General features: G+C 68.9%; 1 protein-coding gene across 2 annotated transcripts; it reads left to right on the top strand.

The window, feature by feature from the left end:
- Positions 1–1,550: 1,550 nt before the first annotated feature.
- LOC104259546 (dynactin subunit 2) lies at positions 1,551–11,259 on the top strand. 2 transcript variants are annotated; one of them, XM_059832591.1, is made up of 14 exons: positions 1,551–1,605; positions 3,120–3,194; positions 6,225–6,315; positions 6,427–6,488; positions 8,457–8,555; positions 8,636–8,796; positions 8,898–9,045; positions 9,127–9,192; positions 9,270–9,308; positions 9,433–9,510; positions 9,654–9,725; positions 9,826–9,928; positions 10,971–11,062; positions 11,146–11,259. In XM_059832591.1, exons 1-14 carry the CDS (start codon positions 1,570–1,572, stop codon positions 11,230–11,232), a joined length of 1,209 nt encoding a protein of 402 aa, XP_059688574.1. In that variant the 5' UTR covers positions 1,551–1,569; the 3' UTR covers positions 11,233–11,259. The 2 variants fall into 2 exon arrangements, with proteins under 2 accessions (XP_059688574.1, XP_059688572.1); XM_059832589.1 differs by having other exon boundaries at positions 6,219–6,315.
- Positions 11,260–12,428: the final 1,169 nt, after the last annotated feature.

The following is a 12,428-nucleotide window of genomic DNA, read 5'->3' as shown; positions in this document are numbered from 1 at the left end:
TGGGGGGCTCGGAGAGGGGGTGCTGCTACCGGCGGGTGTGGGATGTCACCCGGAATACGGGTGGGCCCCAGGAGGCTGGTTACAATCTCAGGGTCAAGTGGTACCCGGGATGCGGATGCTGCTCGGGATGCGGGATGCTGGGTGGTACCCGGGATGCGGGATGCTGCTCAGGATGCGGGATGCTGGGTGGTACCCAGGGATGCAGGATGCTGCTCGGATGCTGGGTGGTACCCAGGGATGCAGATGCTGCCCGGGATGCTGGGTGGTACCCAGGGATGCAGGATGCTGCCCGGGATGCGGATGCTGCGGGAGGGCGGGCGGCGCCGGCGGGGGGGGGATGCTCCGCAGCGCTCCTGCTGCCCCCTGCTCCAGTGACCGCGCTGCTGTCGCCACTGCAGCCCCGGTACCGGGTGATGGCGGGGGAGAGGCCGCCCCCCCCTGCACGCACACGCTCCCCCCGCCTCCCGCGTTAAGGTGGAGCTGCTCGCGGCTCTTAAGGTGGACGGATCTGGCTGGGGGGGGGACGCCCAGCCCTGGGAACCGGCCCCCAAAGTGCTGATTCACTGGGGGGGGGCAGGAGCCTGTCCCGGCTGGGGGGTCGGCGCAGGGCGAGTCCCCCCCCCGCTCAGCTCCCCCCCCCCCCCCCCCCCCGCGGGAAGGCAACACTCCTGACTCACGGCCCGCGGCCCGCCCCCCGGCGCTGAGGCCGGGCACACTCGTGTCCTTGGTGGCCCTGCCCAGCCCGGGGGTCCAGGCGGGGGCAGGGACGCGCAGTCAGTGGGCACCGCCCCCCCGTGACCCCCCCAAACCACGCAGGGGTGGCTCACCCCGGGGGCGCTCCCCCGGGCGGGAGTGGGCAGACCACCCGTGGAACGCAGCCCGTGTGCCACCCCCGTGGGCACCCACCTGTGTGTCCCCCGCGTGTGACGCAGCCTGAGTGTACCCCCCCGCGGGTACCCACCCGTGTGTCCCCCCCGTGTAACCCACCTCGTGTGTACCCCCCCGTGTGCACCCACCCGTGAGCACCCCCCTATGTGCCCACTCGCGCATCCCCCCTGCGGTCACCCGTGGAACCCACCCCGTGGGCACCCATCGTGTGCGCCCTCCTGCGTCCCCCCCGCGTGCAAACCCCGCGTGCCCCCACCCCTGTGCCCCCCCGTGTCTACCCTGTGCCCCCCCCACCCGTGTCCTCCCCCGTGTCTCCCCCCGGATCTCCCCCCCGGATCATCCCGGGCGCAGGCCCCGCCCACTGCTGCAGGCCCCGCCTCCTGGGGCAGGCCCCGCCCCTGACTCAGGCCCCGTCTCCTGTATCAGGCCCCGCCCCCTGCTCAGGCCCCGCCCCCTGACTCAGGCCCCGTCTCCTGTCTCAGGCCCCGCCCCCTGACTCAGGCCCCGCCCCCTGGCGCAGGCCCCGCCCCGCGCCCTCCGCTTCCTCGCCCGCCCCCCACGCTGCTCTCGCGAGACCGGCCCCGCCCTCCCCCGCCCTGCTCGGCGGTTACCGGATCGCGTTACCGACCCCCCCCCCCGTTACCGACTGCCCCCCCCGCCCCCCGATACCGCCCCCCGGCCATGGCCGACCCCAAGTACGCCGATCTGCCCGGCATCGTGAGTGCGGGACCGGGCCGGAGGGTCGGGGGGGGCCCTGTGGGTCTGGGGGGTCTGAGGGGATCGGGGGGGTCTGAGGGGGGTCTGAGGGGTCCGGGGGGGTCTGAGGAGATGGGGGGGGTCTGAGGGGGTCTGAGGGGATCGGGGGGTCTGAGGGGGTCTGAGGGGTCCGGGGGGGTCTGAGGGGATCGGGGGGGTCTGAGGGGGTCTGAGGGGATCGGGGGGGTCTGAGGGGGTCTGAGGGGATCGGGGGGGTCTGAGGAGATCGGGGGGGTCTGAGGAGATCGGGGGGGCTGAGGGGGTCTGAGGAGATCGGGGGGTCTGAGGGGGGTCTGAGGGGATCGGGGGGGTCTGAGGAGATCGGGGGGGGCTGAGGGGGTCTGAGGAGATTGGGGGGGTCTGAGGAGATCGGGGGGGCTGAGGGGGTCTGAGGAGATCAGGGTGTCTGAGGGGTGCGGGGGGGACGGGGGGGGTGTCTGAGGAGATCGGGGGGTCTGAGGGGTGCGGGGGGGTCTGAGGAGATCGGGGGGGTCTGAGGGGTGCGGGGCGGTCTGAGGAGATCAGGGGGGTCTGAGGGGATTGGGGGGGTCTGAGGAGTGCGGGGGGGTCTGGGGAGTTCTGAGGGGATTGGGGGGGACTGAGAGGTCCAGGGAGGTCTGGGGTGGTCTGAGGGGATCGGGGGGGGTCTGGGGGGATCCGGGGGGGGTCCAGGAAGATCGGGTGGGCTCTGAGGGGATCGGGGCGATCCGGGGGGGGCTGATGGGGTCGTGGGGTCTGAGGGGACTGAAGGGATCTGAGGGGTTCAGGGGGATCTGGGGGGGGTCTGAGGGGATCGGGGGGTGAAGGGAGAGTGAGGGGGGTCAGGGGGATCTGGGGGGGTCTGATGGGTCGGGGGAGGTGTGAGGAGATCCAGGGGGGTCTGAGTGAATCCAGAGGGTCTGAGGGGGTCAGGGGGGGTCTGAGGGGGTCAGGGGGGGTCTTGGGGTAGTGAGGAGTTGAAGGGGCATGAGGGGACTGAGGGGGTCTGCAGGAAGTGGGGGGGGTCTGTGGGGTCTGTGGGGATTGGTGGGGAGTGAGGGGATCGGAGGGGTTGGGGGGGTCTGAGGGGATCGGGGGTCTGTGGGTCAGTAAATGGGGAATTTGGGGAGAGTGGGGGTGTCAGGGGAGTGGCGGGTGTTAGAGGAGACCCATGGGGGGGGGGGGTCAGAGGCATTTGGGGTGTGCGGGGGGATCTGAGGAAGCTGTGGCTGTGAGTGGGGTGTTGGGGGAGCCGGGGGGTGCTGGGGCCTATCTGGGGGGGGGAACAGGGGGTTGGGAGTACTCGGGGAATGTGGGCGATTGTGGGATGTCAGGGGTACCTGTGCAGGTCCAGGGTATCTGGAGGTGTTGGGGGGCGGGGGGCAGTAAGTGGGGTGTTTGGGGGCCATCGGGGTGCCCAGAAGGCACGGGGAGTCTTTGGGGACATAAAAAGCCAAGGAGAGCTGGGGTTTCACCAGAGCCCGTTTGTGCCCCAGGCCTGGAACGAACCTGACATCTATGAGACCAGTGATGTGCCCGAGGACGACCAGGCTGAGTTCGAGGCGGGTAAGGCCTCGCCGGGGCCGTTGCCGCGGGGCGGGGGCGAGCGAGTGGGGCTGTGCCTCCATCCTGCATCCATCCGGCACAGCAGGACTGGCACCATGGCAGGGAAACGGCTGCTGTCCCCACAGGCACCCCTGCAGTGCCACGTCCCCCCACGGTGACGTGTCCCATCGACGTGCCACCCCCATCTCTCAGCCTGCCAGTGGTTTGGGGGGCCAAGAAGCGAGGGCAGGCGCAGCCCCCACCCCACGCAGGGTGGGCGTCCCCATCCCCGGCGTCCGCATCCTGCATAACGCGGCCGAGGGCAGCCCAAGTGCGCAGGGCTGGCCAGCCCCCCGTCCCCGTTGGCTTTGCGCAGGCGGTGCCCGGCGGGCAGCACACGGAGGACGAGGGGGGCCTGTTGAGGCGGGTTCACACCCATAAACCAGCTCGGAATCGTGGGCGGGGTGCCGCAGACCAGCCCCGTGCCGGAGCCCGTTGCGCCCAGGCCCCGTCTGCTCTCCGTGGGGCTGCAGCATGGTGGCTTTGACGTGGGGTAACAGTGGGGGCCTGTCCTCGAGGCCGGCATGGAACGAGGGGCGCAGCCGGGGCTGCATGGTGAACCCATCTCTGCCGGTGAGGCTGAAAGCCGACGGGTGCTCATGGATCACAGCCCAAATGGCTGCTCGGTCTCTCCCCTGGGCCCCGCTTTGCCGGTGCGGAGGCGAGAGCCGGCTTCTCCCTGCGGCGCAGCCATCGTTTGTGGGGGACACGGGCTCGGCGCGGCCCCACCACGCGTGGGCTGGTGTGGCACCGTGTGCTGCACGCGGGGCAGGGGCAGGCCGGGCACCCGGCCCCCAATTCTGAGGAGGGCAAAGAGATCCCTTGCGAGAGCCAGGGCAGCAAGACAGACTGACACGGGTTGTTTGCACGTGGAGTTGGCCCCGTCAGGCCTCAGTCACGCCGAAATGGTGCCCGAGAACAGAGCGGTGCCACACCGGTGCCACCGCCAGTGTTTTCCCGCCCGTGCGGCCCCCCTGCAGGCAGGAGGCGAAGGGTTGCCGGGGTTTTCGTTGCTGTCACGTCCTCTCCCGGGAGCCCCTGGCGCAGCTTCGTTGTGTTTCCGGGCTCTTGCGCTGAACTGACCTGAGTTTTCCCACCGCTCTTCCCCTCCCTGCTCCCCACCTTGCCTGGACACTAGTTTGCACAAGTAAGCCCCTTCGCTGCTTCTGGTGTTGCATGCCGTTTGGGGTTGATTTTTGCATGCGGTAGATGTGCACGGGGTCCCATAGCCGCTGCCTGTCGCTGCGTCGCCTGGTCCCGGCTGTGGGTCACTGCGCCGTGGGGCGGAGGGGAGGCAGCCGTCAGCAGCTGTGGTTCCCAGGGTGTGACGTGGTGCTGCCGCCGCCTCCCTGCTCTCCCTTGCCCGCTTTGCATCTGCCCTGCCTGACTGCATGCGCTGCCCTCCTTGTCCTTCAGGACCCCCAGGGACGCCCTGGCCCCCCACAGTGGGTCTCAGCCCCACCGCGCTCCTGCCCCACCGGGCTCGTGCCCCCCCAGTCAGTGCTGCTGCCTGCGCAGAGGGGTGCTGCCCAGGGCCGGTCGCTGCCATCCCGCCGCAGCCCGTCCCGCCAGGCTTTGCAGCACGCTGCGGGGCTGGGCAGGACACGGGCAGGCGAGAGGGGCCACGCTGAGCCCCCATCCCTGCTGCCAGCACCGCACAGGGCTGGCTGCTAAGGCGGGGACAGCTCGTGCCCCTGCAGGGACCGGCATCGGGGCTTTGCCCTCCCGGACGGCTGCCGATGCCTCCCTCCGATGCCTCCCCCCGTCCTGCTCCCACGCTTTCTCTGGGCACCTTGACCACTCCTCGCGGTGGCTGCGAGCAGCGCGTCCGCTACCCAGTCCAGACTGCCGCGCTCTCGCAGCCGCTGCCCGCGCCGCTGCCCTTGCCTCTGCGCTGTCGGCCCCCGCGTCCCGCATGGCTCCTGAGCCCTTGCGCAGGGCCGGCGGGGCCACCCCGGCAGCAGCCTCGGCGCAGGGACGTGGGTGACGGCGGGCCGTGCATGGGACAAACCTTCTAACGCGATTTTTGTCTCTCTCTTCCCCCCATCTCCTCCTAACCTTGCTCTGACTTTCTCACCTCTGGGAAACGCAAGGAGCTGGTAAGAGCCCGTCCGTCGGCCGCCGTAACCCTGCGCTCTGCTCGCGGGCGCTCGCCGCTGCCTCCCCCAGCCCGACGGCCCCCTCTAATGCTGCTAGTGCTGCTCCCGCTGCTCTTGCGCCTTCTTGTCCATCCGCAGCGTGCCAGGACTCCCCGAAAGCGCTTCAGGCCACGTCCGGGCGCAGGGGCTGGAGAGGGGCTGCCGTGGCCCAGGGCGGCAGATGTGGGGGTCCCTCGGGTGCCTCCCGCAGGGTCCTGCTGGGTCGGGGCCCCTCGAGCGCGTCGGGGAGTGAGGAGAGCCCAGACTCAGGGCCTGCAGCCGCCCTGCCAGGCTCCGGCCAAGGCCCCTTTGGTCTCGGAGGGGTTGTAGTCCCGCAGCCCCCCCGATGTCCCCCGGGTGGTGGGAGCCACCTCGAAACGCAGCCGTGGGGCGATTCCAGCCCTGCTGGTCTGGGAGCCGCCCCGGCTGCCCACGACACGAATGGGCTCAGCAGCAGATTTCCTGATACTGGTGTTGGGGCTGCTGAAAGGTCTCAAGCCTCGGGGTACACATGCTCCTCTGGCCGCTGCCAGGCCCTCAGGGGGGTTTTCCCGCCCACGGGGCCAGGCCAGGGGTCCGATGTCCCCGCGCCAGGCCCTGGGGACACGCCGCGTCCTGGACAGCCCCTGCTGCCCTGGCCAGACCCTTTGCTGAGTTCTGTCCCTGTGTGTCAGTCCGTGGGGGCTGTGCCCCTCTCCGGGGGAGGACGGGGCCACCTTCGTCCCCTGCCTGTTACTGTCCATCCCGTCCCCAGCGCCGGCCCCGGACGGCCGCCGGCGCTGCAGGGAGGCGGCAGCTGCGCCGAGAAAGCCTCGCGGCTGCCTCGTCCCTAACGCCGAGCGTTGTGTGCAGGAGGAGCTCACCAGCAGCAGCGTGGAGCACCTCATCATCAACCCCAACGCCGCTTACGAGAAGTTCAGGGACAAGCGCCTGGGCACCAAGGGAGTGGGTGAGCCAGGGGGTTTGGGGAGGGGTGGGCCGTGGGGAGCCCGAGCTGAGCCCAGGGAGGGCACAGCCGCCCTGGGTATTTTGGGGTGAGAGCCTGCTCTTCCTCTTGCAGATTTCTCTGACAGCATCAGCAAGAGCAGGACAACGGGCTACGAGTCGGGGGAGTATGAAATGGTGAGTCCAGAGCGCGTGGGCATGTGAGCCACCCCGGTGCCTGGTCCCTCGTCCCCACTCAGCCCGCGGTGACGTCCCTGCCCGGGGCCGCAACTCGCAGAGAGTCTCAGAAGGCTGGAGGTGGGAAGGGAGCTCTGGAGGTCATCTGGCCCAGCCCCCTGCTCAAGCAGAGCCACCTAGAGCCCAGGACCATGTCCAGCTGGCTTCTGAGTAGCTCCAAGGACGGAGAGTTTTGGTCGCCCTCACAGTCCAGAAGTGTTTGCTGCTGTTCATGGGGAACCTCCGGCGCTTCAGTTTGTGCCCGTGGCCTCTGGTCCTGGCACTGGGCAGCACTGAGAAGAGCTGGGCTCCGTCCTCTTGGCACCCGCCCTTCAGATGTTGACAAGATCCCTCCAGAGCCTTCTCCTCTGCAGGCTGCACAGTCCCAGCTCTCTCAGCCTTTCCTCACAGGAGAGATGTTCCAGGCCCGTCGGCATCTTTGTGGCCCCTTGTGGGACTCTCTCCAGCGTGTCCATGTCTGTCTTGTACCGGGGAGCCCAACATGTTTGTGCCAGAGGAGTTTCGTGGATGTGCTGACCTCTTCTGGCTGCACACCCCTCCCCACTCGTAGGGAAGCCCAGATGACTCGGAGAGGGCAATGCTGCTGCCTTCCTGGCAATACCAAAGCGAAAGAATTAATTTTTCTCCTGGCAATTGTCCCACTCCAGGAATCCCTGTAGGGATGCGCCCTGCCCGCAGGCTGTCGCCTGGGCTTTCTCTAAAGGGGGCGATTGCTGGGAGGAGCAGGGCAGCAGCAGGGCCCTGACCTGTGCATCTGCCGTCAGGCAGATCCCTCAGCCTTCGTGGGTGCATCCCATCTGTGCCCGCGCACTTGTGTACGTCCAGTTTCCTTAAGTATCCCCTGAGCCGATCCTCTTCCGGCAAGGGCGCGTTCCTTGCTGCAGCCTTTCCCCGGCCTCTGTGACCTGGGATTGCTGAAGGCCGGTGGGCCGATAGAGACGGAGGCCAAGGCGGCCTTCAGTGCCTCAGCCTCCCCCAGCTCCGGTGTCCCCAGGTCGCCCGCCTCGTTCAGCAGCGGCGAGCCCCCTTTCCCCTCGCCGTCCTTCTGTCACCTGGGTGCTCACAGGAGCCCTTCTTGTTGCCTTGGCCATCCCCGGCCAGGTGGAGTTGCTTCGGCGTTGCTGACCTCATCCCTGGCTGCTTGGGCAATGTGTCTGTCCCTCCCAGGCTCCCTGTCCCTGCTGCAGCCTCTGCCTCCTTCCTTTCCGTGCCTGGGTTTGGCCAGGAGCTCCTGTTGGCCCCGGCAGCCTCCTGGCCTCTGTGACTGCCCAGCCGTTGGGTCGGAGCGCTCTGGAGCTTGGAGGGGGCGGTCCCTGAACATGACGCATCTTTCTCGGGCCCCTCTTCCCTCCATTGCCTGATCCCAGGGGAGTGTTCCAAGCAGAGCTTGGAAGCCTGGGCCGGAGTCTGCTGTCCGGAGCCCGGGGCTGTGAGCCCCCTCCTGCCCGCCCTCAGCATGCTGAACTCGAGCATCTCGCGGGTGCTGCAGCCCAGGCTGCCTTTGAGCTTGATGTCCCCCACGAGCCCCTCCTTGGTGGTGGAGACAAGATCCAGCGGAGCCCCTCTCCTCGTTGTCTCGTCTGTCACTCGGAGGAGGACGTAGTTGTTGATGCTCTCAGGAGCCTCGTGGGCTGCTGATGTCCTGCTGCGTTGTCCCTCCAGCAGGACTCTGCGGAGTCCCCCGTGAGGCCCAGGTTCCTGTGAACATGGGGCTGCTCCTCCCTGTCTGTCGAGGGCCTCACCCGCTTGTTCTTCCTGGCCAATGCCTTTTCTTGCCTTTCTGGGCAGGTCGGGGCGGGCACCGAGGGGAGTTGGGTCCCCGCGTCCCAGCCGGCTCCCCCGCCCTGGGCGCCTGGTGCCGCAGGAGGCCGTGAGCCCCCGCCTGACCCCCCGTTGCTCTCTCTGCAGCTCGGCGAGGGTCTCGGTGCCAAAGAGACGCCGCAGCAGCGGTACCAGCGGCTGCAGCACGAGGTGCAGGAGCTGCTTAGGGAGGTGGAGCAGATCCAGGTGAGCACACCGCTGCCCTGGGGACCGGTGGGGAGGCCGTCCCGGGGGGGTGATGCGTCCACCTTTCCCCCCCGCCCCAGAACACGGTGAAGGAGTCGGCGGCGGAGGAGGAGCTGACGCCCATGGCCTTGGCCAGGCAGGTGGAGGGCCTGAAGCAGCAGCTGGTCTGCAGCCACCTGGAGAAGCTGCTGGGCCCCGCCGCAGCCGTAGACTTTGCAGACCCCGACGGCGCCCTGGCCAAGTGAGTGGGGTCCCGGGCCGCAGGCCGGGGGGCGGGGGGCGGATGCCAGCGTCCCCGCGGGGCAGTGCCGGGGCCCGTGCCCAGCTTTTCCCCCTGCCCAGGGGGCTGCTGCAGCAGCTGGAGGTGGCGAAGTGCGGCAAGGCGGCGCCGGGGAAGAGCCCCGCCAAAGCCCCGGTGCCCCCCGGGGACGGCGTCACCTTTGAGCTGTACTGGAGGCCGGAGCAGGAGCAGTTTGCCCAGACCGCCAAGGTGAGCGTGGGGCCGGGGCGGGCAGTGCGCCCCACCCCAAATGGGGTGTCCTGCCGTCTCACCCCCCTCATCTCCCCGCAGATGGCGGAGCTGGAGAAGCGGCTGGCGCAGCTGGAGGCGACGGTGCGGTGCGAGCCCGACAGCCAGGTGAGGGGCCGTGGCTCCTGCCCTGCCACTCTGCTGCCCCCCGTCCCGCCCCACTGATGGAATTTCCTTCCCCACAGAACCCGCTGTTGGTCGGGCTGAAGGGCAGCAGCCTCGTGGTGAGTCAGGCAGGGGCTGGGGGGTGTGCCGGGTCCCTGTCCCCCCACGCCGTGGCCATAGGACTTGGGGGGGATGGTCCCAGGGTGCTGCCATGTCCCCCCTCGCCCTGCTGTCCCCCCCCAGGAGACCGTGCAGGTCCTGCAGGCCAAGGTCAACATCCTGGACGTGGCCGTGCTGGACCAAGTGGAGGCCCGGCTGCAGGTGAGGGGGGGGCGGAAGGAGGGAACCGCGCGGTGGGTGTGCCGGGGCCGTGGGAGAGCCCCGGGACGGCTCTGGCCGCGTCTGTGAAACTGGGGGTGGGCACTGCTGGTTTTGGGGTCTCCCATCCGCTGCCCCCTCCCCAGAGCGTCCTGGGGAAGGTGAATGAAATTGCCAAGCACAAGGCAGCGGTGCAAGATGCCGACACGCAGAGCAAGGTAAGAGCTGGTGGGGGGGGCCCCCACAGGCAAGCCCAGCGTGGCGGGGGCTATGTGGGGCCCCCCCTGCAGACTGTGCCGGCCCCGCCCCATCCCGCAGATCCACCAGATCTATGAGACGATGCAGCGCTGGGACCCCGTGGCCAGCACCCTGCCTGATGTTGTGCAGAGGCTGGTGACCCTCAGGGACCTGCACGAGCAAGGTGAGGGGCTGGAGGGGTGTCGGGGACAGTGGCGTGGTGTGAGCGGGGGCATCTCCCGCTGGGTGGATGAGGGGATCGAGCACTCCCTCAGCAAGTTTGCAGATGACCCCAAGTTGGGCGGGAGTGTGGATCTGTTGAGGGTGGGAAGGCTCTGCAGAGGGATCTGGCCAGGCCGGATCGATGGGCCGAGGCCAATTGTATGAGGTTCAACCAGGCCAAGTGCCGGGTCCTGCGCTTGGGTCACAACAACCCCATGGAACGCTGCAGGCCTGGGGACGAGTGGCTGGAAAGCTGCCCGGCGGAAAAGGACCTGGGGGTGTTGATCGACAGCCGGCTGAGTATGAGCCAGCAGTGTGCCCAGGTGGCCAAGAAGGCCACCGGCATCCTGGCCTGTATCAGAAATGGTGTGGCCATCAGGAGCATGGAGGGGATCGTGCCCCTGTACTCGGCGCTGGTGAGGCTGCACCTCGAATGCTGTGTTGAGTTTTGGGCCCCTCACTCCAAGAAGGACATTGAGGTGCTGGAGTGTGTCCAGAGAAGGGCGACGGAGCTGGTGAGGGGTCTGGAGCACAAGTCTGATGAGGAGCGGCTGAGGGAGCTGTGGTTGTTCAGTCTGGAGAAGAGGAGGCTGAGGGGAGACCTCATCGCTCTCTACAACTACCTGAAAGGGGGTTGTGGTGAGGTGGGTGTTGGTCTCTTCTCCCAAGTGACAAGCGACAGGACAAGAGGAAACGGCCTCAAGTTGCACCAGGGGAGGTTCAGGCTGGATGTTAGGAAAAATTTCTCCACTGAGAGAGTGGTGAAGCACTGGCAGAGGCTGCCCAGGGAGGTGGTGGAGTCACCATCCCTGGAGGTGTTCAAGGAACGTGTGGACGTGGCACTGCGGGACATGGTTTAGTGGGCATGGGGGGGTTGAGTTGATGGTTGGACTTGATGATCTTACGGGTCTTTTCCAACCGTAGTGATTCTGTGATTCTGTGATCTCGGGGCGGGGAGGGGACACCGCTCCCCCCCCGGCACTGGGCTTTCTGCTCCCTCCCAGCCACGCAGTTCGGGCAGGTCCTCGTGCACTTGGACACCACGCAGCAGGAGATAGCCGGCGCTCTCAAGGACAACACGGTGCTGCTGGCAGAGGTGGGTCCCGCCAGCACCCGCTGGGGCGGAGTGGGGTCCCTGTCCTGCCCCCCCTGCTCACCCCCTTCCCCACTCCCCCCCAGGTGCAGAAGACAATGAAGGAAAACCTGGCCATCGTAGAGGACAACTTTGCGGACATCGACGCCCGCATCAAGCGGCTGCAGAAGTGAGAGCACCCGGGAGGCCCCCCCCCGCCTCTCTGCCCCCCGCCGGGCCCTGCGCCCCCCTGCGAATCCCTCCCTCCCCCCGCAGGGCCCAGCCCCCGCTTGTAAATACCCTGGCTCTGCCCCCCTGCACAGCCTGGGGGCTGGAGGGGCCTCCCCACCCCGGGGTGGGGGTCCCCGTGCCCCCCCGATTTCCCCCAATAAACAGCTCAGCTCAAAGTGCCTCCATGTCGGCATCTCCTTTGGGCTGTGGGGCAGGAGCGGGGCCCAGCTGCCGGGGTCTAAATGCATCTTTTAATGGTGCGTGGCCCCCCCAGTCCGTCGGAGATGGTGGTTGCCGGTCCGGGGGGCCGGGGAGGGGGGAAGGTGGTTTTTGGTGAGGGAGAACCTGGCACCAAAGGAAGCCTGAGCAGCCCTGGCCCCGGCGCTGCGCCACCCCCGGGGCTGAGGTAACGGGGGCGGCGGGAGCCCCCAGCGTGGGGAGGGGGTCCTGGGGACAGACCCCCGGCCGTGTCCCCTGGCACGGACGCTGTGCCCCCACCCATGTGGGGGCTTCCCCGGGGTGGGGGCCACCACGGCGGTGGCGGTTTGAGGCCTGCGGGCAGTTGCCGGCCGTGCTGCTGTTGGGATGAGGGAGCCGCGGTGGGATGGCTGCCGGGACTGGGGGACACCAGAGGGGCGGTGGTGGGGGCACCGAAGGCCGCCTTTGCTGCCGTCCCCTCCGGCTGACCATCCCCTGCGTCCGACCGTCCCCTCCGTCCGACCGTCCTTCGGGAGTGCCGGGTGAGAGAGGCTGGGAAAGGCTGGAGCAAGGCCCGTGCCCGTGGCGGGAGAGCCGCCGGCCGGGGAAGGTTAAGGAAGCGGAGGTGCGAAGCGCGTGGGCGCAGGTGACCCCCAAACCAGGCAGGGTGGTGCGCAGAGCTCACCCCGGGGGCAGCCCCCCCGTGTGACCCGGCCCCTGTGCCCCCCCGAGCCCCGCCCCGTGCCCCGCCCCGTGCCCCGCCCCGAGCCCCGCCCCGTGCCCCGCCCGGGCATCCCCGCTGTGGGCCCCGCTGACCCCCGCCCGTGTCCCCCCGCCTCTCCCCGCCCACCTGCCGCAGGACCCGCCCCCTCCACACAGGCCCCGCCCCCTGGCGCAGGCCCCGCCCCGCGCCCTCCGCTTCCTCGCCCGCCCCCCACGCTGCTCTCGCGAGACCGGCCCC

This window comes from Gavia stellata, chromosome 35 (assembly GCF_030936135.1).
Source record: "Gavia stellata isolate bGavSte3 chromosome 35, bGavSte3.hap2, whole genome shotgun sequence".
Taxonomy (NCBI): domain Eukaryota; kingdom Metazoa; phylum Chordata; class Aves; order Gaviiformes; family Gaviidae; genus Gavia; species Gavia stellata.
This window is presented reverse-complemented; position numbering and strand designations above follow the sequence as displayed.